General features: G+C 42.2%; 1 protein-coding gene across 10 annotated transcripts in view; it reads left to right on the forward strand.

Moving 5' to 3' along the window:
- Window positions 1–22515, forward strand: part of ARMC8 (armadillo repeat containing 8) — a 93060-nt gene extending 70545 nt beyond the window's left edge. For 6 of the 10 annotated variants that reach the window (XM_008519547.2, XM_008519550.2, XM_070576154.1 and 3 more), the window contains 8 exons: window positions 1445–1531; window positions 4515–4607; window positions 7132–7281; window positions 8231–8326; window positions 13662–13757; window positions 17654–17726; window positions 19157–19250; window positions 21860–22515. In XM_008519547.2, the coding sequence (XP_008517769.1) occupies window positions 1445–1531; window positions 4515–4607; window positions 7132–7281; window positions 8231–8326; window positions 13662–13757; window positions 17654–17726; window positions 19157–19250; window positions 21860–21893 (723 nt within the window). In that variant the 3' untranslated portion in view covers window positions 21894–22515. The remainder of the gene's footprint in view (window positions 1–1444; window positions 1532–4514; window positions 4608–7131; window positions 7282–8230; window positions 8327–13661; window positions 13758–17653; window positions 17727–19156; window positions 19251–21859) is intronic. The other 4 variants (XM_070576157.1, XM_070576156.1, XM_008519548.2 and 1 more) reach the window with 1 other exon arrangement.
- Window positions 22516–23897: the final 1382 nt, after the last annotated feature.

Raw genomic sequence — 23897 nt, forward strand, 5'->3', positions numbered from 1 at the left:
GTCTTCTGGAATAGGACAGCCTTAAAGCATGAGTAGAGGGGACACCTGAGAGATATAGGAAGGGCAAGGCAAGGGGAGGGTGAAGAGGGTCTTAGGGGGGTTGTAGCAGACAGAGAGATCAGCGTGCAGAGTGTATGAGATTTGATCTTTATCAGCTAGCTAATAACTCACAGGAGAGTTAAAACGGAGTATCTTAGAACTGCGTCTATTTTGTAATTCTTGCTTATTCTTAACTTGGGAACTTCAGACTTGATTTAGCTGAAGAAAGCAGATAATATATTTAACTCTCTAAATTTTTTTGTGATTATCTATTTCCAATTTGTGTAACTAGAGCCCCTTAGGACTCTTTTTGGGATCATGAGCTTGATGCTGATCTGATCCCAAATGCAGAGGATTTAGTTGAAGTGATTATTGCATGTAAGTGGTAATATTTGTGAAGTCTTCTCTCTTACAATCTAGAAAGAACAGGCTCTGATAATAGCTAATGGCAACTAACATTTGTCGTCATGCTGTCTTCTGAGCTCAGCAGGAGTCCATGGCTTTTGGTTTACTGTATACCTACTATGTGTGTGATTATAGCAATAAGTTGACCATAATAAATAAGTAAATTTTAAAAACTTTACTGATATAGTCATTACTATGTGCCAGTTACTGTTCTACAATCTTTTTATACATCCTCACAGCAACCCTATGAAGCAGGTACTATTGTTATCTCCATTTTTTCAGCCCAGGAATTCATATACCTATCTAGTGGTTCAGCTGAAATTTGCACTCAGGCAGCCTGTGTTCTTAACTACCATGCTATACTGCTTCTCTTATTATTGTGCCACATTTCATCGTAGATAGTCCTGTCCAGCAAGTGTTTCCTTAATTCCTCATTCACAGGCTCGGAGAAGTAAAGACATGTGCTCAAGAGCACGCGTCTAGAAGTGGAGGAGAGAGGGTTGGAACCAGCACTGGGCGATTCCAGTCCTGAGAAACAGTGCCCCACATTACCCTGCCTGTGCAGTAGCTTGATCCATCCATGCTTCTGGTCAAACAGTCCTTCTAGAGACACCTCAGAAAGCCTCACACCCTACGGCAATGTTGTGGTTTCACAATTGGCCTGATTTGATGGAGTAGAATGAGCTAACTTGTCCCAGGTGGTCTTCACACTTTTCACATAGAGCACCCCTCCCTGACTTGTGTCTCTGCTTTTCTGTGCAGCAACCCTCATCCTGGCAGCAGGGCTATAGTTTCTCTAGCAAGAGACGTCAGGGCCTTAGTCGGTCATAGTTACAGCACTAGGTAAAAGTTGACACGGTATCAGGTGGATCTTTCTTAATCGTCTCTCCAATATGAGAAATCAGGTTGAAAGATAAATTGTTTTGGTCCTCATTTATTCTTATGATCTCACCTCCATGTTTCCAAACCATTAAAAGTGTCCCTTTTTTCAATTCCATAGGTTTTACAAAATGCACCAGATGAAATCCTAGTGGTAGCATCTTCCATGCTATGTAATCTTCTTCTTGAATTTTCTCCAAGCAAAGAGGTTAGTATTGACTTTCTCTTCCTAGACTTTGCCTAGTCTACCAAGAGCTTAGCCAAATAATTTTCACAGTAGTTGACACTGAAATTTGGGGATTGGGTTTAAAAACTACTTCTGAATTGTTTGAAGGGGTAGACAAAATAAATGATTTTTAAATATGATTATCTTTTCCTGTTATCCCTTTTATTCTGCCTGACATGTTCCAATCATTTAATAGATCACAGCTTACAGTACTCTAAATTGCCTGCAACTGCAAATCTAAGAAATAATTACACAGGAAATAGACTATTTTCAAACTATGTTTACTAAAGAATAAATTGAGACTCAGTTTTGTAAACCAGGATTATGAGTCATTTCAAGGAGACAACAGCTGGCATTGGAAAATAATCTTTTTAATATTTAGTGTTAATGGTAGTTGTTTGGGGAAGGATTAAATGTGGAGATATTTTGGGCTGGCCCAATGGCATCGCAGTTAAGTTCGTGTGCTCTGCTTCAGCAGCCCAGGGTTTGCCAGTTCAGATCCCGGGCGTGGACCTACACACAGTTTGTCAAGCCATGCTGTGGCAGGCATCACACATATAAAGTAAAGGAAGATGGGCAGAGATGTTAGCTCAGGGCCAATGTTCCTCAGCAAAAAGAGGAGAATTGGTGGTGGATGTTAGCTCAGGGCTAATCTTCCTGAAAAGAAATGTGGAGGTATTTTTTCCCTTCCTTTATGCATTTTATAAATTATGTGAGCATGTGTTATTTTTATAATAGGGAAAACTAAAATAAACTTTAGTAAAGTGGGGGGGAAACCTTATGGAGTTAATTTTATCGTGTTAAAATACCTCTGGTCTGCCCAATCGAGAACTGAGGTTTAGACACTGTCCTTTAGTGTGCTTTTGGTCATCCCATTCTTATTGAATTTCTTTTCTACATTGCAACACCCGCAGGCTTCTCACTGGTAATTAGAAAGGTGTTAATAACAGGGTAGGGGTTCAGAGACAGTTGTTCAACAAGCGAAAATCTTGGAACAAAAGGAGAGAGACTGGTAGCTATTCTGAAGGCAGGCAAAGGCCAGATAGGACGCCAGAGCTTCCGTCTGTTCTTCTGTCCTCTGGTGGGGAGATGGGGTCTTGGTCTGATGAGGATCTAGTTGCAGTTAGTGCAACACCATTCATCATCCTGAACAGCTGTTATGATGCCTCAGCCCGGCCTTCAGAATATTTAGGGTTCAGTTAGGAAGTAACGTAGATAAGCTCAGCCATAAGATCATTAATATGATTGATTTTTTTGTATTAAAAGTAAACTAGACTAGGAGCCAGCCTGGTGTGTAGTGGTTAAGTTCACAAGCTCTGCTTCAGCGGCCTGGGGTTTACGAGTTCAGATCCCGGGCGCAGACCTACACACTGCTCAAACCATGCTATGGTGGCGTCCCACATACAAAAATAGAGGAAGACTGGCACAGATGTTAGCTCAGGGACAATCTTCCTCAGACAAAAAGAGGAAGATTGGCAACAGAGGTGAGCTCAGGGCCAGTCTTCCTCACAAATAAGTAAATAAATAAACTGGACTATAATTAATAATACTGTATTGTATATTTGAAAGTTTCAAAAAGAGGAGATCTTAGAAGTTCTCATCACAGGGAAAAAAATTTTAACTGTGTGGTGATGGATGTTAACTAGACTCTTGTGGTGATCATTTTGCAATATATACATATATTGAATCATGTTTTACACCTGAAGCTAATATGATGTTATATGTCAGTTATATCTCAATAAAAATAAATAATAAACTGGATCTTGAACTGGAAAGGAAGGAAATGCTATAAGAGCATTATTGGGCCAATTGACAAAATTGGAATATGAGCTATAGATTCATTAAAAATATTGTTTTAATGTTAACTTTTCTGAATTGAGTAACTGTTCTGTGGTTATCTAAGAGAATATCCTTGTTCTTAGGAAATAGACTTTGAATTATTAAGGGTAAAGAGGTATGATGTATGCATTCTATTTTCAAATGGTTCAGAAAAGATAAATAATGTGGATGTGGGTATATAGAATGAGAAACATAATGATAAAGCAAATATGACAAAATGTTAAAAATTGGTAAGTCTGGGAAAAGAATATATGGAAGTCCCTTGTGTTATTCTTGCTGCTCTGTAAGTTTGAACTTATTTCAAAATAAAAAGTAAAGAAAAAAGTAAACCCATTAGTACAAGTAAAGGAATGAGTACCCTTCTTGAAAATGTGGTCTTGAAAGGCACTGCCGTTTTTTTCTTGGTATGTAAATCTTAATTGCTTAAGACATTTCTTGATTCTACTTGACAAATGGTCTTTTCAGCATTCATTGGTAATGGTAAATCCATCCTCTAAGGCTTGAATTTTTTAGAAATTATCAAAACCCATTTTCAGCCAAGTATCATAAATAATTTAAGTGGTCAGGCTGAAGCATGCTATTTTAGGTGTCAAATGTGGTAGGACTATAAAAGTACAAGGCTACTTTGCTTGTATGATTGATAAGTAGTCCTGAAAATATTTGTAAAAGATGAATTCTACAGCATGGTTGGAACAAGATGGACAATTTGGAAGGAGGATAGTTAGGTTATCTAACTTCCATTGTAAACCAGCCATATTGCTTCATAGTCACAGCGTAAGCCCAGAGTGACGGAGTCTCAGGATGGTGAGAATGAGAGTGTGGAACTAGATAATGGGATCATAAGGCTCTATGAGGAATGTACAGATGCTGAGGAGAGGCTTTCAGGACTACAAAGGAGAAGGAAATGATAGGGATTATTTTATTTTGGGGATTTGTGAGAGAATACTTGTCCTTGCCCATCTCAAGATTATTTTTATGGCCGCCTCGTTCCCTGCTTTGGGAAAGTTGCTTGGAATTGGGTAAGAGTGGGAAAGAAATCATAGGCAGAATGCCAGGGTATATATACACATTTAGTTTACAAACCTGACATTAAAGCTATGGGGCTTTTTTTCTTTCCCAATGACAGCCAATTTTAGAATCAGGAGCTGTGGAGCTGCTTTGTGGATTAACCCAAAGTGAAAATCCTGCTTTACGAGTGAATGGAATTTGGGCTTTAATGGTATGTTTCACTGTTTTATATATATCATCATTTACAAAGAAAAGAGAGCTATTATCAAAGTTAAAACTAAAGAATGTATTATTTGAAATGTCTGGAATTTTCTTTTAAAAAATCTTGCTGTTTGGCCTAGTTTTCTAATAACCTAGGACCTAGAAGACTCTGTATTCAGCTTTCAGATGTGACCATAAGCAAGTTGCTTGGCCATTGTGTGCGTCACCTCTCCTATTTTATTGCTAAGAAAAGCAGACAGGTATTGAAATTTGACTTACCTAATTTTGGGAAAACATTTTCCCCGTCATGAACATATTGCTAACTGTCTAACGCTATCTACTTGACAGAGCACTTCCATGTCTCCTTTGCTCTTTGTAACAAAATTGTGGAATAAGCTAGGGAGTGTTCATATTTTGCAGATGAGTAAACTAAGGCACAGAGTGATTAAATAACTTGCCCAAGGAAACAGAATTGGTACATAAATGCTTAATAATTTTTTAACAGTTTCTAGTAAATAATTTATAATAATCTAAATTCTAAAACTTTATAACTATGAAGTCAGAGAACCATTTTTCCTTAAGATTTATTAAAATAAAATTTATTGAAATTGAAAACAGTAATCCTACATGGACTTTTTTAAACATAATTATTATAGTTACAATTTAATTACTATGTACCACGCACTAAGCTAGATGTTTTATATTTGTTATCTCTAATTCTTGTTTTAAGTTATGTTGGTATATATCCACCTTACAGTTGGGAAGCTGAGACTCGGATGGTAAATGAATCGTCCAAGGCCTCACAGTTAAGAAGCAACGGAAATGGGTTGTGAACCTGTCCCAAGCCTACTCTTCTCCCTTTTCCATGCTGTATCTGCTGTCTTTTCACACAAACTTTGGGATAGAAATAACCATCTTCTAAGAAAGCATTGAATTCAGCAGTTTCACACTTGTTTTTCTCCTTAACTTTGCACCAGGTTTTAGCACTTTTCTTTCCTGAAACTCTTTCCCAGAACTTGACTTTTTTTTTTTTTTTTTACCACTTTCTACGTAGCCTCCTTTTCCATCCCCTTCTCAGGGGATATTTCCCCAAGTTTCGGTTCCCAGTTTCTAATTCCCTTTATACTTCAGTTTTAGGGACTTCACCTACACTCATGGTTTAAACTCCCCCTCATACAAGAGGTTACTTTGAAATACACTTATCCACATATAACTGTCCTATTTCCCAGGTCTATCACTTAAACAGCCTGTGGGACTTCATTTGAGAGCTCCCTGACGTGTACAGTTTTGACATTGAAAATTGAACTTATCCCGGGGCTGGCCCCGTGGCCGAGTGGTTAAGTTCATGCGCTCCGCTGCAGGCGGCCCAGTGTTTCGTTGGTTCGAATCCTGGGCGCGGACATGGCACTGCTCATCGGACCACGCTGAGGCAGCGTCCCACATGCCACAACTAGAAGAACCCACAACGAAGAATACACAACTATGTACCGGGGGGGCTTTGGGGAGAAAAAGGAAAAAATAAAATCTTTAAAAAAAAAAAAAAGAAAAGAAAATTGAACTTATCCCACTTCTCAAATCCATATTAACTATCTTATTCTATCAGTCTCCATACTACCAGCTTCTATGTTCTCTATCCACAAAATATAAAACCTTGGAATCATCTTTGGCCTGGGTCTCCTGACACCTAGCCCAGGACTCTTTGCTCTTCCATGCCACTTTGCATCATTAGGTTACTTGATCTTTCATATGTCTTAGCTCCTTAATTAATTATTGCCTGGAAGGCAATAGCCACATATTATAATAAGTCTCTAGTTTACAAGTGATTTTTGTACTAAAAGTTGATTTATGAGTTATTTGGAATTTGTCATGGTTTTTTGTTCTTTAGACATGTCATTATAGCTTCAGGTTAAGCTGGGGTAATCCATGATGTGTCCAGAAAGGAGAAAAAGGAGCACAGTAGCTACTGGCCTTCTGGGATTGCTCGTAGCTTGTATAAACCTCCTACCCCGTGGAGAGCTTCCTGTATAATATGGACCATCCATATCAACATCTAGCATAGTGTTGTGAACACATCAGGTGTTTCATGCCAGTAAAGTTAACAAAACCCACTCCTTATTTTCATGCATGGTAACGGAGTACTTTTAAGTCATTCTCAAAATGCATGGCATAGTATAGTCGTTAGTAGTCATTTTGTTATTACAGTGCACAGAAGGCAACTTGGTAATCACCACAAGGATATTCTCAAAAGTAATAGTGGATTTTGTACTTACTTGAAAAATCTTGAGACTCTCAAATGTCCATGGCAGGAAGTGGTCATATTCCTCGTAAAGGAGTATATGTAGGAGTGACAGTTGTTTTTCTCTTGACAGGCAGAATTATAGGTGCTTAACAGGAATCAGAAAAATAATATGACTTATCCTTAAGGATACTCTGCAGATTCTGTTTATACTTTGAAATTATCAGAGTTACTATTAAAATATAATTTAATAAAGCCAATGTAGACATGATTCTTGAAACTTCTTTAATCCTTTCAGAATATGGCATTTCAGGCTGAACAAAAAATAAAAGCAGATATTTTACGAAGCTTGAGTACTGAACAGCTATTCCGGTTATTATCAGATTCAGATTTGAATGTGCTGATGAAGACATTGGGACTTCTTAGAAATCTCCTCTCTACTCGGCCTGTAAGTAAAATCACCCAGGTTTCCAGATTAGCTACCCCTGCATATGCACTGCAAAACAGTGCCCACCCTCTCTGCTCCCATCAACATCTGCCCACAAGTGTAATTCAAAAACTGCTCCTTCCTGGAAGAAGCAAGCAGTTGATATCTAGACCTGTCACCTTCGGAGGTGTTCTGACTCTTCACCATATAGTCACCTGCCCCTCCACTCCTTCACTGCCTGTCCTGTCTCCCTGTCTTTCCTCCATGATAAATGTGAACCTGCTTTGATTTGTTACTTTATTCTTACCTGGTTTGCTGGCCAGGATGGGTTGTCACATCTGCCTAAATCCCTTATCTCTGGGGCGTCTGCTTCTTTCCCTTTAGAGAATCCTTCTCAGTGCCATTCCATAGACACCTCCCTGCCCACATTTACTGGATTGACCTCTGAAGATATCACTGTGGAGAACAGTGGGTATATGTCAGAGCAGGAGAGGCTGAGCCGTGCTGTGGGGTCCCTCTCATTGTTCTCTAATCTTCCCTGAGCAGCAGTGTCAGTGGCCTTCAGGTTTTGTGAGTCTTCTTTGTACCTTTTTGGCCCAAGATAGTATTAGTAAATCTGCACCATATTTTCCATATCTCTGGCTTCCCTGTCTCCCCCATCCATTTTTTGTGCTTTCCTTTTCTTTAATATCTTTGGGCTTGAGGATACCCAGTGATGACAATTCTGTATTCTATCAGGCCAGGTCTGTGCTCTCTTTATCTTCGTCATCAAAAAAAATTTTTTTAAGGCAAAATGCAGCTTCATAATATAATAAACACTGTTCTTTGGCATCTACTTCTGTATGCTATGGTGTTCTCTTTGAAGCAATTGTGTATTGTATTGTTTAACTTTTAGAAGCCTTCTTTTCTTTCCTATGGTCTTTTTCTTTGTTCCCCAGATGATAATTGTGGATTTCCCATTGTTTTGCAGCATATAGATAAAATAATGAGTACTCATGGAAAGCAAATTATGCAAGCCGTCACCCTTATTCTGGAAGGGGAGCATAACATTGAGGTCAAAGAGCAGGTATGTGTTCCCTTTTTTTGAGGAATATCTTCTGAGTGTGAGTCCTGAGAAAGATCCTAGTTAGGAGTCTCCTGAAATAGTCAAATCTGCAAAAGACAGGGTGCTGAGATGGAAGGTGCTATAGAGACAAGAAAAGTCTGAGGAGAAAGATCCTCCCCCACCGCTTAAACTCTTCAAGAATTCTTCCTCCTGGAGTGGAAGAAAACATGACCAGAGATGATAATTTCAACCTCTGTGTCAGGCACTGTATACACTGTGACAGCCACCTGTGCCTGTTCTAGAGTGAATCCTTTCTCCAGGACTGTTTCCAGCCCTCTGTATTACCACGCTCTGAACTCGAATTCCTGCAACTCCCTAATAAAATAATCTCTTATGCTGGAGACATTTTTTGTTTCTTTACTCTTACACATTCCTGTTCTTTATTCCTATCCCATACTCCTACTTTCTGTTGTGTTTTGGTAGGGCAAGGTTAGGGTAGGCATACAAATACAGAGGCTAGGCGCCAGCCCTGTGGCCAAGTGGTTAAGTTCGCGTGCTTCACTTCGGCGGCCCAGGGTTTCACCAGTTTGGATCCTGAGCGCAGACATGGCACCACTCATTGAGCCGTGCTGAGGCAGCATCCCACATAGGACAACCAGCGGGACCTATAACTAGAATATACAACTATGTACTCAGGGGCTTTGGGGAGAAGAAGAAGAAGAAGAAAAAAGATTGGCAATAGTTGTTAGCTGAGGTGCCAATCTTTAAAAAGAAAAAAATTACAGAGGCTATGCATTCATGAGGGGACAGTTTGGGAATTACTTTTCTATATTTCCTCAGGTTTATTATAGGATTTTTAACATAGTGTATATTATATTTTGTTACAAAAAGAAACGTCACCTGTGAACTTAAATTTTTGATGCAAGATCTGAGAAAATGGTAATCTTCAACTTTCTGACATAGACATTGGCTATGTGGGTGTATTCAATTTCAAAATTCATTGAGCTTTATACTTCTATGCATGGAAGAAACTTGCCTGAGGTCATCAGTGGAGAGTTAGACCCAGAGTCTCACTAGAGGGCCCATACTCCTCATCCTCTGTGCTCCTGTGTTAGAGTAATTCAGCAGGCTTCAGAACAACAGTCCAGGATGTAAGAGTGGTAGGATCTAGGAGCTGTGATTGAATTCGTGAGCAAAAAAGGTGACAGATTTGACAAAGTGGTTTTAAGATGGACTTTTTAGGTGATTTCTCTTAAAATTCATAATAAACAACTATGTTTTTTGATGAACAAAAATTTAACACAGAAAAACTGTAATCTCATAGGCATCACTGAAATTAGGTTGAATGAGATCCACTACTGGAACACAACAATGAAGACATATTGTTCGAAATAGACTTCTACCTGGAGAGCAGAGGAATGAATTTTGTCTATAAAGACAGCTCACCTAGATAGAATTCCACCAACTTGAAAAATGAAGCAAGGTAGCAAGGTGAAGCAAGATTTAGATGAGGGCAAAACAAAAGACCAACACACAATAACATGTTTTGGCAGGACACAAATGGTACTCTCATACAGATGTTGGTGATAGTCCAGAAGTAGGCAGCTATAGGGAGGCTTAAATTGGTTATTAGCTGGAAGTTCAGTTCTCAAATGCATCTGATCAATTCTTTGTTCTTTTCTTTCTTTTTTATTGATGTATGTTAACATACAATAAGCTGCATATATTTAATTGTGTACAAATGTATAATGTATATTTAAAGTATACAAATTGACATATGTTTATACCATGAAACAGTCACCATGATCAAGACAGTGAACATGTCTATCACCATCCTTAGATGGGGAACAAGACAAGTATGTCCATTCTTACCACTCCTATTCAACATCGTACTGAAATTGCTACCAAGTACAATAAGGCAAGTAAAAGAAACAAAAGCATACAGATTGGAAAGGGAGAAATTAAACTATTCCCAGACAACATGGATGTCTAAGTAGAGAATGAACTCATCAAAAAAGCTAGAACTAATCAATGAGTTAACCAAGGCCACAAGACAGAAGAATCAATTGTATTTTCGTATACTAGGATGAATAAGTAGAAATTGAGATTTTAAAAGCAGTACTGTTTACAGTGGCTCAGAAAAAATGAAATGCTTATGTATAAATCTCACAAAATATGTGCAGGATCTGTATGCTGAAAACTACAAAACGTTGATAATGAAAGAAGTCCAAGACCTAAATAAATGGGGAGATATGCCATATTAAAATGTCATTATGTTTTATCCTCTGCATATGTTGTTGGGTTCAATTTACTGAAATTTTCACACATTTACTGGAATGTTTCACATCTGTATTCATGAGAGAGATTGGTGTATAGTTTTCTTGTGATGTCTTTGTCTGGTTTTGATATTGGGGTATTGCTTGCCTCAGGGAATGAGGTAGACATGTTCCCTCTTCTTCGATTTTCTGCAAGAATTTGTGAAGAATTGGTATTCTTTCTTTCTTAAATTTTGGCAGAATGTACCAGTGAAGCCATCTGGACCTAGTGTTTCTTTTGTGGAGAGGTATTTAGCTACAAATTCAATTTCTCTTATAGAAATAGGACTCTTCAGGGGCTGGCCCCGTGGCCGAGTGGTTAAGTTCGCACGCTCCGCTGCAGGCGGCCCAGTGTTTCGTTAGTTCGAATCCTGGGCGCGGACATGGCACTGCTCGTCAGACCACGCTGAGGCAGCGTCCCACATGCCACAACTAGAAGAACCCACAAGGAAGAATACACAACTATGTACCGGGGGGCTTTGGGGAGAAAAAGGAAAAAATAAAATCTTTAAAAAAAAAAAAAAAAAAAAAAAAAAAGAAATAGGACTCTTCAAGTTATTTCTTCTTGAGTGAGGCTTGGTATTATGTGTCTTTCAAGAAATTTGTCCATTTCATCTGTATTTTCATATTTATAAACGTAACATGGTTCATAGTATTCTCTTTTAAAAATCTGTAGTATTTTTGGAGTGTCCTCTCTTTTATTCTTTATATTGGTAGTTCCTTTTTTCCTAATCAGCCTGGCTAGAGGTTTATCAATTTTATTGATTTTCTCAAAGAAGCAGCTTTTGGTTTCATTGATTCTGCACCGGCCCCCCCCCCCCGCCCCCGCCATTATTTTTCTATTCTCTATTTCAGGGGTCGGCAAACTGTTTCCACAAAGGGCAAGATAGGTATTTTAAGTTTTGTGGGCTAAACGGTCTCTGTAGCAACTACTCAGCTGTGCTGTTCAGCCTGGAAACAGCTATAGACAATATGTAAGCAAAGAGACATGGCTGTCTTCCAGTAAGACTTCATTTACCAAAACAGGCAGTGGGTTGGATTTGGCCCACCGGCCATAATTTACCAGTCCCTACTCTATCTCATTGATTTCCAGTTGTTCACATGACCCTGTGTGTGTGGGTGGGTGGGTGTGTGTGTGTAGCTTTTTATTTCTGCTCCCTAGCTCATATATTAGACTGGCCTGGCCCAAAAACTAATTGATCTCTTGAAGATTTGGCTTCTTGTCTCCATAGGAATGTTTACGTAGGGGTTGTATGGGCTTCCAAGCAGAACTGTAGCTCATTCTGCCATGCTGTACAAGCCGGAGGATGCGTGGGTGTGTTCTGACACTCCAAGAAAGGGAATCACTTTCCTATCTTGCTGACCTAGTCTATTCTGAGGAATATTTCCTGAAACCCCCCCTTTTATTCTGTGTTAGTGGGTGAAAGAAGGGTGGTTCTTCCCTAGATAAAGGTGTTTGTCATTTCCTCCTCTTCCCAGGAATGCTTTGGTCATAAAGCCTTTTAAATTCTTATCCATAGTGAGAGTCCAAACCTGTTTATCCCCCTTGCTGTCCCCTCAGTCCTGAGAAATTCAAGGGTGTAATACCTGCCAAGACTTCTGAATGGCTCACCACATACCAGATCATTTGAAATATGACATCTTCCCCAGGTCATCTCTCTTCCCTTCCTGGGCCATGTGGAGGTCTCCTCATCATGATTTAAGTGCTATGGAATAAATAGTCTCCCAGGGCCTGCTCAGGACTTGGATTATCAATTGCATTTTCCATGTCTCCTGTATCCCAGAGGCAGCTGTTTTTGGTTCAAACCTCAGGACTCATTCCCTAATAATCTAGTTACCACAGTGTGTTAATCTAGGAGAAATAAGACCACATACCCTTTAAGATATCTGAGGGTTTGGACAAAGTGAGAAAACAATCTCCTCAATTAGCTATAACCTGCAAGCTTAATTAACTTAAGTCTAGCAAAGGGAAAGATTAAAGATGGAGGAAATTATCTGAATTTAGACCCCATTCCCATCTCTCATCACTTTCTTTGAATGATGCACCAGGACTCAGTGTCACTTCCTCCAGGAAGCCTTCCCTGACCCTTGCAGTATGGAACAAGCTTGCTTACTTTGTGCTTTCTCAGTTCTGTTTTTACCTCAGTCACACCACAGTGAACTGTGACTGTGTGACAGCAGTGTCAGGGAGCGTGTCTTACTCCTGTGTCACCCTGATGCCCTGCAGAGTGCACACACATTATAGGTGCTCAGGAAGTGTTTGTTGAATTGTTCAGTCTGGCTCTGGCTCAGTGTCCCTACAGTAGTCCTTCCACCGTTCCCTTAATTCTTGCCTTCTGCTGGTCTGGCTGTGAGAATATAACAGCTGAAAGAACAGTCTCTTCCTTCCATACCAGTGTGGTGATTGTCTGCAAGATGCCCTGTCCTGCCAGCTGGCACAGGCTCCTCCAGTCCCCACGTTAGGCCAAGCTGAACTAGGCTCCTTCACACATTTTGCTCCCTTTGTGTTCCTCTAACAGGGTTCAGAAAAGTGAAGAGGTCCTAACTGCACATGGCTAGTGTAGCTGGTGGATAGGGTCCAGGCCTTCACCCAGAAGGTTATGTGCTTGGAAGCAAGTAGCATTTGAAGAGGAAGGGAAGGAAGTTGCATCACCTATGAAGTTTCCCCCTGTTTAAAGAAACCTTGTGAGTTAGTAACAAGAGCTTCTCTTAGAAACGGAGTTTTCAAGAAAATGATAAATTACGCTTTCCCTTTGATTTATGTGATAGCATGAACTCTAAGACATGGCTGCCTTTGCCCATATGGCGTGTGCCCAGAAAGAAACCACTGATATGTTTGGGTTCTTTTTTGCCTAAGGTAGGCTTTCCTTAGGTGTGGGTATTTTTGTTGGCAGTGAGGCCAGGAGGTGAAAAATCAAGACATTCATCGTGGAAGCTGTGAGAATCCATGCACTTCAGGTGGAAATTGCCCAATTTCTTAAGCGAGCTTGAGTATGGGGACTTCAGAGCTTTCCTGATTGCTGGCCTTTGTTCTTTTCCAGACACTGTGCATCCTAGCCAACATAGCAGATGGGACAACGGCAAAAGAACTTATTATGACCAATGATGACATCTTGCAGAAAATCAAGTACTACATGGTAGGCCTTTGTCCCCTTTCCCGGCTCTCCGCTAGCCGAACATTAGAAGTCAGGGACTGTGGCATTGTTAGTTCAAAACAAATTGTGCAGAGATTAAAAAAAGAAGAGACTACTCTGTAACAGATTCAAGGAACTCTCTTCCATTCTGAAGAGAAAGAAGCAACACAAGGCCTTGAGCCTTGTGCCATTTGGCAGTGTTCCCACCTGCCCCCTGGCTCAGCACCCTCATCATCTCCTGATTGCCTTCCTCTTATTCAGGGAAGACTTAGGCTCTTGGCTTTCTCTCAGCGCCCTCCAGCCTGTCTTCTCTCTCAAGTCTTCAATCCCATGTGGATAAACCCTCGAGTTCTCTGGCACCTGTTCTTTGACCTGTTTGCTTTCAAACACCATCTGCCACCTACTTCCAAAAACCTCAGCCACCAACTGCCATAATACCCTGGATCTTATCACCCAAACTGCCCATTGCCAAAATCTGGATATCAAACATCCCTCCTCTTTTCAGTTGGTCAGTGTCTTCTAGAAAAACCCTAACCATGGATGAACCTGTCTTCTCTTTGCCTACATGTCAGAGTGAACAACTGTAGAGAAAGGCACAGAACCAGGCTGAGTGGTTTCATGTTAAATTCACATTTATAGAACTCAGGTGGGCCCTCAACACTGCCTGGTCCCCTCCTGTGCTTCTCCAGTGAGCTGCTGCCCCCCTTCTCTACAAGTGTCGGTTCTTACCTCCTCCTTCTTTAGACCTCACCTCTTCTCTCCGTTTTCACACTTCGTGGTGACCTCCCTTTTTGTTTTATTAAGAGAATAGAAGCCAAAATGCTTCAATGGCTCCCTGTTACACCTTGAATAAAATCCATACTCCCCTCCCCCTTACGATGGTCTGTGAAGTCCTGCATGACCTGATTCATCTATGTTCCCCACTCATTCCCTCTTCCCTTCATTCACTACACTGAGCTCTCTCTCAGTTCCTTGAAAAGGACATGCATGTTCTTTCCTGCCTCAGGATCTCCACACAAGCTGACCCCTCTGCCTAGAGCGCTTTCTCCCCACTTCTTCATGGTGTGCCTTCTCACCTTTCAGATCTCAGTTCAACTGACACTTCCTCGTGGGCTTTTATCTGTGTGTGTTATTCTTTGTTACTGCATTGTCTTCCTATTAGAACACTTAGCTCAATTATAGTTTGCTTGTGTGCCTACTGAGTGTAAGTTCCGTGATGACAAGGACTGTATCAGTTTTGTATCCATCCAGTATAATATATCCAATTATATATCTATCACCTTTTACAGTGCCAACCCTTAATATGTGCTCAGTAAATATTTGTTGAATGAAAACCTTGCTGCTTCAACCAGGCACCCCCTTATCTATCCAATACCAGATCCATATAGTATCTCTAATCTTTTACAAGTATCTCTTGATGTCTCATGCCCATCAAGGTATACCTATTTCTCTGCTGCTGTTCAAAGCCAGACTTCTTAGAAGCATCTTCTGCATGTGCTGTCTCCTTCCTCAGCTCTAAATTCACTTTTTAATCCACTCCATCTGGCCTCCACCCCCCGTTGCTCTACTGAAACTCTTCTGGTTAAGGCCACCAATGAGCTCCGTGATGCCAAATCCAAAGCATAGTCTTCTCTCCTCATCTTACCTCACTTACAGCAGACTTCAACACAGCTGACCGTTTCCTCCTCTTGGAAACATTCTTTTCTCTTGGTTTCCATGACACCATAGTTCCCTGCTTAGCTCAGGACTCTCTTGTGTTCTCTCTTACATGCTCTCCAGAGATCGGTGCTTCGCAAGCTTTGTTGCACAATGGAATCTCCTAGGGAGCTTTCAAAGACTGTTACCGTGTCCTCTTCCTCCCAAGATTCTGATTTAATAGGTCTGGGAGGTAGCCTGGGCATCAGGATTATTTTAAGTTTCCTGGGTGGTTCTTATGTACAGCCACAGTTGAGAACCACTGGTTTAGGGAGTCTTGTCCATTCCTGTGGCTTTTACTATCCTCTCTGTGCTGGTAACTTCTAAATGTGTACCTCCAACCTAGACCTCTCTTCTGAACTCTGGACTCGTGTATCCTCCTGCCTACTCACAATCTCCATGTAGCCATCTGAAACCTCTTGAAGTTGATCTTTAAAAATGAGTTCTTAAATAACTCTCCCAAACCTAAATTTCTGCTCTCCTGGGCTTTCCTGTCTCAGTATAGTTCCTCTGTCGTCTACCCAGTTACTCAAACCTGCGAGTCAGTCCTGATTTCTCCAGCTCTCTCACCTCACTAATCCAATTTAGCAGCAAGTCCTGTTAGCCCTGCCTCCAAAGCTGATGTGAATTCTGTTTGCTTCTTTGTGTCACCACTGCCCTCACCCTAGTCCAGGCCACAGCATTTCCTTCCTGATTGACCATAACAGCCTGCTAGACACCCCTGCACTGTCAGCTAGGGTGATCTTCTAAAAGTGTAAATCTGGTCATGTCCCTCCACTGCTTAAATCCTTCAGGGGCTTCCTACCAACTCAGAATGAAATCCAGAGTCCTTATTTGGCCTACAAGGGCCCACAGTGCCTACTGAGCCATGCCTGCTTCTCTGAACTAATGTTACTCCACTTTTCCTTCTCAGTAAGCACAGGCCATACAGCTCCTTCTTACCTCAGATCTTTCCAGAAACTTTTCCTCTCTCCCAGGACCCCTAACCCCTAGCTTTGCACAACTGGCAACTTCCTATTCTTTAAGTCTCTGCTTAAATGTTGCCTCTTTCAAAGAGATCTTTTCTGTACATTCCACCTAAATTAGGTTTCCTCCCTCCAGTTTTCTCTATCCCAGAAATTTGTTTCCTCAAAAAATATTTATTGAGTGAATAATAAGTGGACTTATACATAGTTGTACTGTATACAAGTTCATTTATTCAGTAAGTACTCATTGATGGCCTGAGGCTAGGAGCAAATAAGTTTTGTATTGTTTTGTCTTAATAGAATCCAAACTGGACATCTCCTAACAGGTCTTGGCAGGTAGAAGGAAAAAAGAATCACCAACCATAGAATTCTGTTGGAGGAAGCCACATCCATTTCCTTGTCTCTACTTAGTTAGGACATAGTCTTACATGCCAAGATAAGTCTTTCCTAGCCTTTAAGAAACTGTCGAGCGTATCATACCACTGGTATTTCCTCAGATTTACATAAATTATTTAAATATTCTGGGGACTTTTTTTTTTTTTGACCAATAGGAAAACCATCTGTAAAGATTGTTTTACCACTGGGTCTTCTTTTGTTTAAGAGAAGACACCCTATATGGATAAATGATCCAAGTTAAACAAAAAAATAAATAAGAATTGTGTTTCAGAAGAATAGGAGGCTCCTTAACAGTAGTAGAGATATTCAAGATGAATCAAGTAGAGACTCAGTCAAGTTTTGGGGGATGTTCTTATAAAAATAAGAGTAATTTGAACCAGATAATCAATAGCGGAAGAGATAAATACCAAATGCACATCCATCCAACTTATTGGCTACTAGTGACCTGAAAGTTTCCTAACAGAGACAAAGCACAGCCTAAGTCAAAGGCATAGAATTGTCTTATACCAGTATTTCTGTGTGCATGGGTTGAATGATAAATTGCAAACTACACCTACGGCCCAAGAAGTGTTTTGTTTGGCCAGCCCCAGAGGGTTTCTAAAGTTGGAATGTAAATGTCTTTTGGCAAAGCTTCAGCCCCTAGTTTTCCAGACTCCCCACCATTCCCTGTTGTCTTTAGCCCAACCCATTCACCCATTAGTATTAACTTTGTGGCCCTTCAAGACACTTGAGTTTGAGGCCCCTGCTTCAAACTTTTAGGCTATTGGGATTTCTTATGGTATGTCACAAAAAATAATCTCAAATGAGATTACCTCCATTTTTTTTCCTTTTCTGCAACAATAGGGTCATTCGCATGTCAAACTGCAGCTTGCCGCTATGTTTTGTATATCAAACCTCGTATGGAATGAAGAGGAAGGTAAGAGATTGGTGAGATTTGTTCTGAAGAAAATTATGGGAAGAAAGTCTTGCACAGAGAAGACAGCAGGTACCCGAGATCCTGGGTAGAGGCACTGCTCATTGGGCCCCAAGCACCCAATAGAGTTGCCTTGATATGAGAATCAGTGGGTCCAGCCTGAGTCGGCTGGACAGTTAACACTGAGCCCCCACCTTGAAGTCAACACTTACCAGATTACTAGGGATGTGGGTGGAGGAGACCCTAGAGAAGTAAGTGACAGTCCCTGCCCTTGAGAGAGCTGAGGAGGAGGCTGGTAAGATGCACTTGAAGGAGATGAGAGGTGAGAGCAGGTGGAAGGACAGGCCTGTCATTGTGTGCAGAGGAAGTACATATAAGGACTGGAGGCATACAAGCTTAATGGATAAGAGGATGCACTGGTGAAAAGTGAGAAATACACTTACTGGGGAAGTGGCCAGTCTGGCAGGAGGCCTCTGTAGATCAAAGATTCTCTACCTTGGCTGCATATTAGAATCTCCCTGGGAATTTTGCACGAAGGCAATTAAATAAGAATCTCTGGGGGTGGGCTCCAGGCTTAAGTATGTTTTAAAACTCCCCAGGTGATTCCAATGTATAGCCAAGGTAGCAAACAGGTGCAGGGGAGCAGTGGGTCTCAGTGCTGGGTCGGCTGCATAGAAATCCCTTGTGGAACTTTTTAAAATGCAGACTTCTGGTCTTCACCCCTGGAGATGCTGGGTCACTGGGTCTAGACGAGGTCACTGCATGAGTGAGTCACTGTAGCTCATCAGTGGGGAGGAAAGACTCCAAGAGGATTACTCTACTCAGCAGCTGTGTTCAGAGCAACGTGGAGGGAGGAGAAACTGGACTCAGCACACAGGCCTAGAGACCAAGTACTTTCCGGAAGCCAGGAAAACACAGTCACCCTCATGGAGGTCCTAGTCTAGTTGGAAGATAGAACAGAGTGGCGTGAAGTTGGAACTGCCACATGCTAACCAAGAGGCAGCAGGTAGTGCTGGAAGGTCAGGGGAGGGTGGAAGAGAATAGAAGGGGGGAAACAAGACCTGTTTGGAGGAGGAAGAGCCCGCTTGGTATGTCCAGAAAGAAGTGATGAAGCTGAGGCCCAGTGGCAGAGTGCCTTGTGCCAGGCTGAAGAATCTGACCTTGACCCTATAGTCCGTGGAGAAATTATTCCAGGAGCAGAACCCAGGATGGACTACAGGAAGGAGAATCAAGAGGCAGAGAGACCTGTTAAAATGCTGCTGGAGAATCCCAGCATGAGGGCGATCCACCTACACTGGGGGAGAGTGGAGGACGGCGGGGGTGGATGGGGTGGGGAGCGAAGGGCACTGGTAGAGCTCTAGATAGTTGATTGTAATCAAGGAGAGCAACTGCCTGGGTCGTGTTCCCAGTAACTGTTAGCTTTCACCTCTTAGGCTCACAAGAACGCCAGGATAAATTACGAGACATGGGCATCGTAGACATTCTACACAAACTGAGTCAGTCACCAGACTCAAACCTTTGTGACAAGTGAGTATCAAAGTAAAAGGGCCTTGCTTTGGGGTACATTGGATCTTTTTATGAAAGAGTTCAAATTGCTTCATAATTCACATGACCAAACTTAAAATTTTTTTAGATTCTTGAATTCCTTTTTAATTTTCTGTGAGCCAACTATGTGACATTTGAGTAAGAGATAAACTAATAATTAGCAAATTATTAAAGAGTCTCATCTTACTCTGAGTGAACATGAGCCTGGGCCATCTTGGTCGGGGTATCTGGCAGGATCCAGAGGCCACTCCCTTATATTGCCTTGATCATTAGAATAGAAATGCACGTTGCCTTTTAGAAAGCAGAAAGGATGGCCAATAATAGCATTCCTTAGAGCCAGCCCTGATGGCCTAGCAGTTAAAGTTCAGCACGCTCTGCTTTGGCAGCCCGGGTTTGATTCTTGGTCGCAGAACCACACCACTTGTCTGTCAGTTGCCATGCTGTGGCAGCAGCTCACATAGAAGAACCAGAAGAACTTACAACTATACACAATTATGTACTGGGGCTTTGGTGGGGGAAAGGAAGGGAAAAAGGAGGAAGATTGGCAACAGATGTCAGCTTAGGGCAAACCCCTGCAAACAAAAACAAAAACATTCATAAAGTTAAAATTTCACTGAGTGCCTGCCTTTTGCCAGCCTGGCCTGGCTGCTGGGGCTGTAGCAGTGACCACTAAGGAGTCCCTGTCCTCAAGGAGCTCACCATTTACTGGGAGAGGCAAGAGTCATCATCAGAGAGCCCTCTAACCTCAGAATAGCCAAAAATGCTTTCCCTCGGTGTGAACGCTCCCATATAACAGCCTTCACTTTCCAGCTCACTTCCCTGCCTAACAGTAACAGCAGCAGGGAACGCCACCTCTTTCATCCTCCGGACTCTTGAGCGGGGCTCAGAAGCACTTCCTGCTTTGACTCTGCCTTTCTCAGCCCTCATGTTCCCCCACACCCCCACTGCCACCCTAAACCCCAGCCACACCTCCCCTCTTACAGTATCACACCTTTGTGCCTTTACACATTCTGTTCTGATTTGCCATCCCAAGCCTCTCTCCTCTCAATCCCCATTCATTCAGTGGATATATATTTTTTAATACTAACCTCTATCAGGCACTGTTTTAGGCATTGGAGCTATCTTGGTGAATAAAATTGATGAAGTTCTTGCCCTTGTGGAAGTTAAATTCTAGTACAGAAGACAGACAGTAAGCAAATGAAAGTGTAATACGAGAGCAGGTAACAAGAGGTACTATGAAGAAAAAGAAAGCCAGGTGAGGGAGTGGAGAGTAAGCGAGTTTCTTGTCTTCCAGGTTAGTCAGTAAAGGCCTCTTTGAGGACGTGACATTGATCAAAGACCTGGATGCAGGGAGAGAGTCTGCGGGCAGATGTTCAGAGGAAGCGTATTCTAGGCAGGGAGGACAGTGACTTCAAGGCCCTGAGGCAGAAATGAGCTTGGCACGTTCACAAGACAGCAGGAAGACCAGTGGGGCTGGAGGGAAGTAAATGGGGGTGAGCAATAAGAAGTGGAATCAGCGAGGTGATGGGGGAGCAAGTGAAAAGCCTTGCAGGCCATAGTAAGGACTCTGGATTTTATTCAGAGGTTAGTAGGAAGTCGTGGGAGAGTTTTGAGCAGAAGGCCATCTGATTTGAATTTTGAAAGATTACCCTGGTGGCTTGTAGGGAATCGTCCGCAGGAGGGCAAGGATGGAAGCAGGGAGGCCAGTTAAAGGCATTGCAGGCGTGGAGGAAAGAGACGGCAGGTGGTAGTGGCACAGGTATGGAGGAGAAGTCAGATTCAGGATTTAATCTAAAGGTAGAGCCAACAGGATTTGCTCAGGATTCGATGTAGGATGTTAAAGAGAGAAAGGAAAACTGCCTAGAGTTGTAGCCAGAGTGACTGGATAGAGGCTTGCCATTTACCAAGATGGTGAGGAGTACAAGAGAAGGTGGTTGATAGGGAGAGTCAGAGTCCTTGTGTGGGTGTGCCAGCTTTCAGATGCCTATTAGATAGCCACGGGACTTGGGAGATGAGGGCTTAGGATGTAAATGTGGATGGTATATAAAGCCCTGGAGCTGAATGAAGTCACCCAGGGAGAATAAGAGAGAAGAGAGGAGGGCTAAGGACCAAGCTCTGAGGCCCTCCAGCATTTAAGGGAAAATGAGAAAGACCCAGCAAAGGAGCAGAAGGAACAATCAACGAGGCAGGCTGAGACCCAGGCACTTAAGGTGTCCTGAAAGCAAGAGAAGAAAATGCCTGGACAATGGCCATTCATCCTTCAAAACTCAGAGCAGGTTGTCACCTCCTCCAAAAAGTCTTGCCTGATCCATTCTCCACCCTACTCCACAGGCTTAGCCTGGGACCCCTCTGCTCCCATAGCACCCGCAGAGCATACCATCCTGGGTCATGATGGCAGGTGGCTTGTCTGCCCCTCTGAAGGGAAGAGGCACTTGGTAACTGTCCTCGAGTGAGTAGCTGTGCCAGACTGGAACACACAGAGCAGGGCCCGTGCCTCCATGAAGCTTGCCATGCAGTGCGTTAAAGAAGACAAATCCCCCGGTAACTGCAGCCTGCCAAGACGATGGCTAACAGGGACTTTGTGCTTTCAGGGCAAAGATGGCACTGCAGCAGTACCTGGCGTGATGGGAGCGCCCTGGCACCTGCGAGCATCCCCTGTCCTTGTTACAGGAAGTACAGGAACTAGCCTCATTGGATTCCTTCTATTTGCACAAGTCACCTTGGACTGCAGGGAGCTGTTTTGCAAAAGCAATTTGGTAGGCTTAGATCTCAAATTCATCTTGAGAACGTTTTTTTGAGGTAGTAATTTCCTCAGAGGACTGTTGTGTTTTGTTTGGTTTTTCCTGAGCTACCTGGACTCTTTATTAGAACAATCAATCATTTTCCTTTGGACCTACAATTTTTTGCCTATGCTGCAGCCACTTTGTGAGTGAGAATGAATGTGTCTGTGCACACACAAGTGTGTGTGTATGTGTGTGCGCGCATGTGGGTCAGAATGAATGGATGTGTGTGTGTGAGGGATACCTCAAATTTTTCTTTTCTTATTTTGTGTGAAAATCTCTTTTCTACAGATTTTCCAGGGTTTAAGCATTGCTTGCTGTATAAAAAACCTTACTGAATTATATACAGTTTGAATGAAATGTTATTTTAAAAACAAAACAATTGTTAAGTGTTCCATAAAAGTTATGTTGAATTTTGGTCAGATGAATATTTGTAAGTAAAAAATATATGCATTTCTGAACCTCAACTTACATAGATTTTCTTTATAAAAAAACAAAAACAAAAAAAGAAAAAGAAAAGGTTGGCTATAGTTGGCCTGAATAACAGGCATGATATATGGTGCTGTGCAAAATAGTAAGCTAGCGTCTTACTGCCGTCAAGGTCAGCGAGTGCAGGGCCTCTTCTCAGCCTAACTCAGTCAGCTCTCAGGCTTCCAGGTCCGATGGACAGGGTGGAGTGGAGGGAGGCAGCAGACTCACCACACGTTTTTTTGAAACATCAGAGGGAAATAGGACTACTGAAGTGAAAGCCCAGCCGTGACTCCAGTGGGCTACCCTTGGCAGGAACGGAGCACCAAGAGCCTGCCGGCTGCCCTAAATCCTGTCACTGGTGTAGCAATATCTGGCAGGATTTAGAACCAGTCACGGAACCTTATGCTGAAACTAAAGTAGGTCACCGCTTCCTGGAAACAAAGTCGATCACCTTGTGCTTCCTGAAACAGCATTTATCACTGTGAAACTAAAGAACGTCCTACAGGCCCATCTGTAGAAACAAGCAAAGAACAGGATAGTTTAGAAAGCTTGTTTTTGCTTTGGCTATACACAGCAAATTCCATGCTAGTCACTCAGGACTGCTGCTCAGTGTGCTTTTGTAAAGTGAAATCGAGATTTTAGTGAGAGATACAGCAAAGATCTTTTCCTGCATGAAGCCCAAAGCGCCGAAGTTTGAGAGAAGGCAAGGGCCTCTCCCCAGGAGGACCGAAGGTGGCTTCTCACAGCGACTGCCGCTTGGCCCTTACAGCCCTCAGCTTGGCGCCCGCTCCAACTTCTGGGTCAGCTTCAAGGTGAACTCAACAGAGGCTGCTCTTGACTGTTTGAAGGTAGAACCAGCCTTCCTTTTCCTTTTGCTAAAAGGTCAAAGGGACTGTGGCCAGGAAGTGAGGTCTGCGGCCCAGAGGCTTGCCGTGAGTGCGTGCCACCAACAGGGTCCCACGCCCACCAGCCACTCCTGATGGGAGTGCTTTCGTTGCAGCCGCCCCGTCACCAACCTGCACCTTCGTTGGAAGATTTACATATGTTTGATTGCAAATGAATGTTTTAAAATGTATTTAATGCAATTTTTCCTGTTTTCAACATGACCACCCAAGATTCAAACACAGAGATTTCCAAGTTGTTATTTTTTCAGAACATCACTGACTTAAAGTCTGTCACGTCAGGGACTTGGGTTTCGTGCAGCTCTCAGAGTGCCCGTGTGAGGAAGCCAGTTTAAGGGAAATCTAGTTTACTGGGGAAGCCTCATCCAGGCCACTCATTGACATTTCTAGTCCTGAGAAAATATCCATGGTCGGCATTTGTATCCTAAAACACTATAGAGTTGGTATGTAAAAGTACCAGGTAAATATAAAGAAAC

The sequence above is a fragment of the Equus przewalskii genome, chromosome 15 (genome assembly GCF_037783145.1).
Source record: "Equus przewalskii isolate Varuska chromosome 15, EquPr2, whole genome shotgun sequence".
NCBI lineage: Eukaryota > Metazoa > Chordata > Mammalia > Perissodactyla > Equidae > Equus > Equus przewalskii.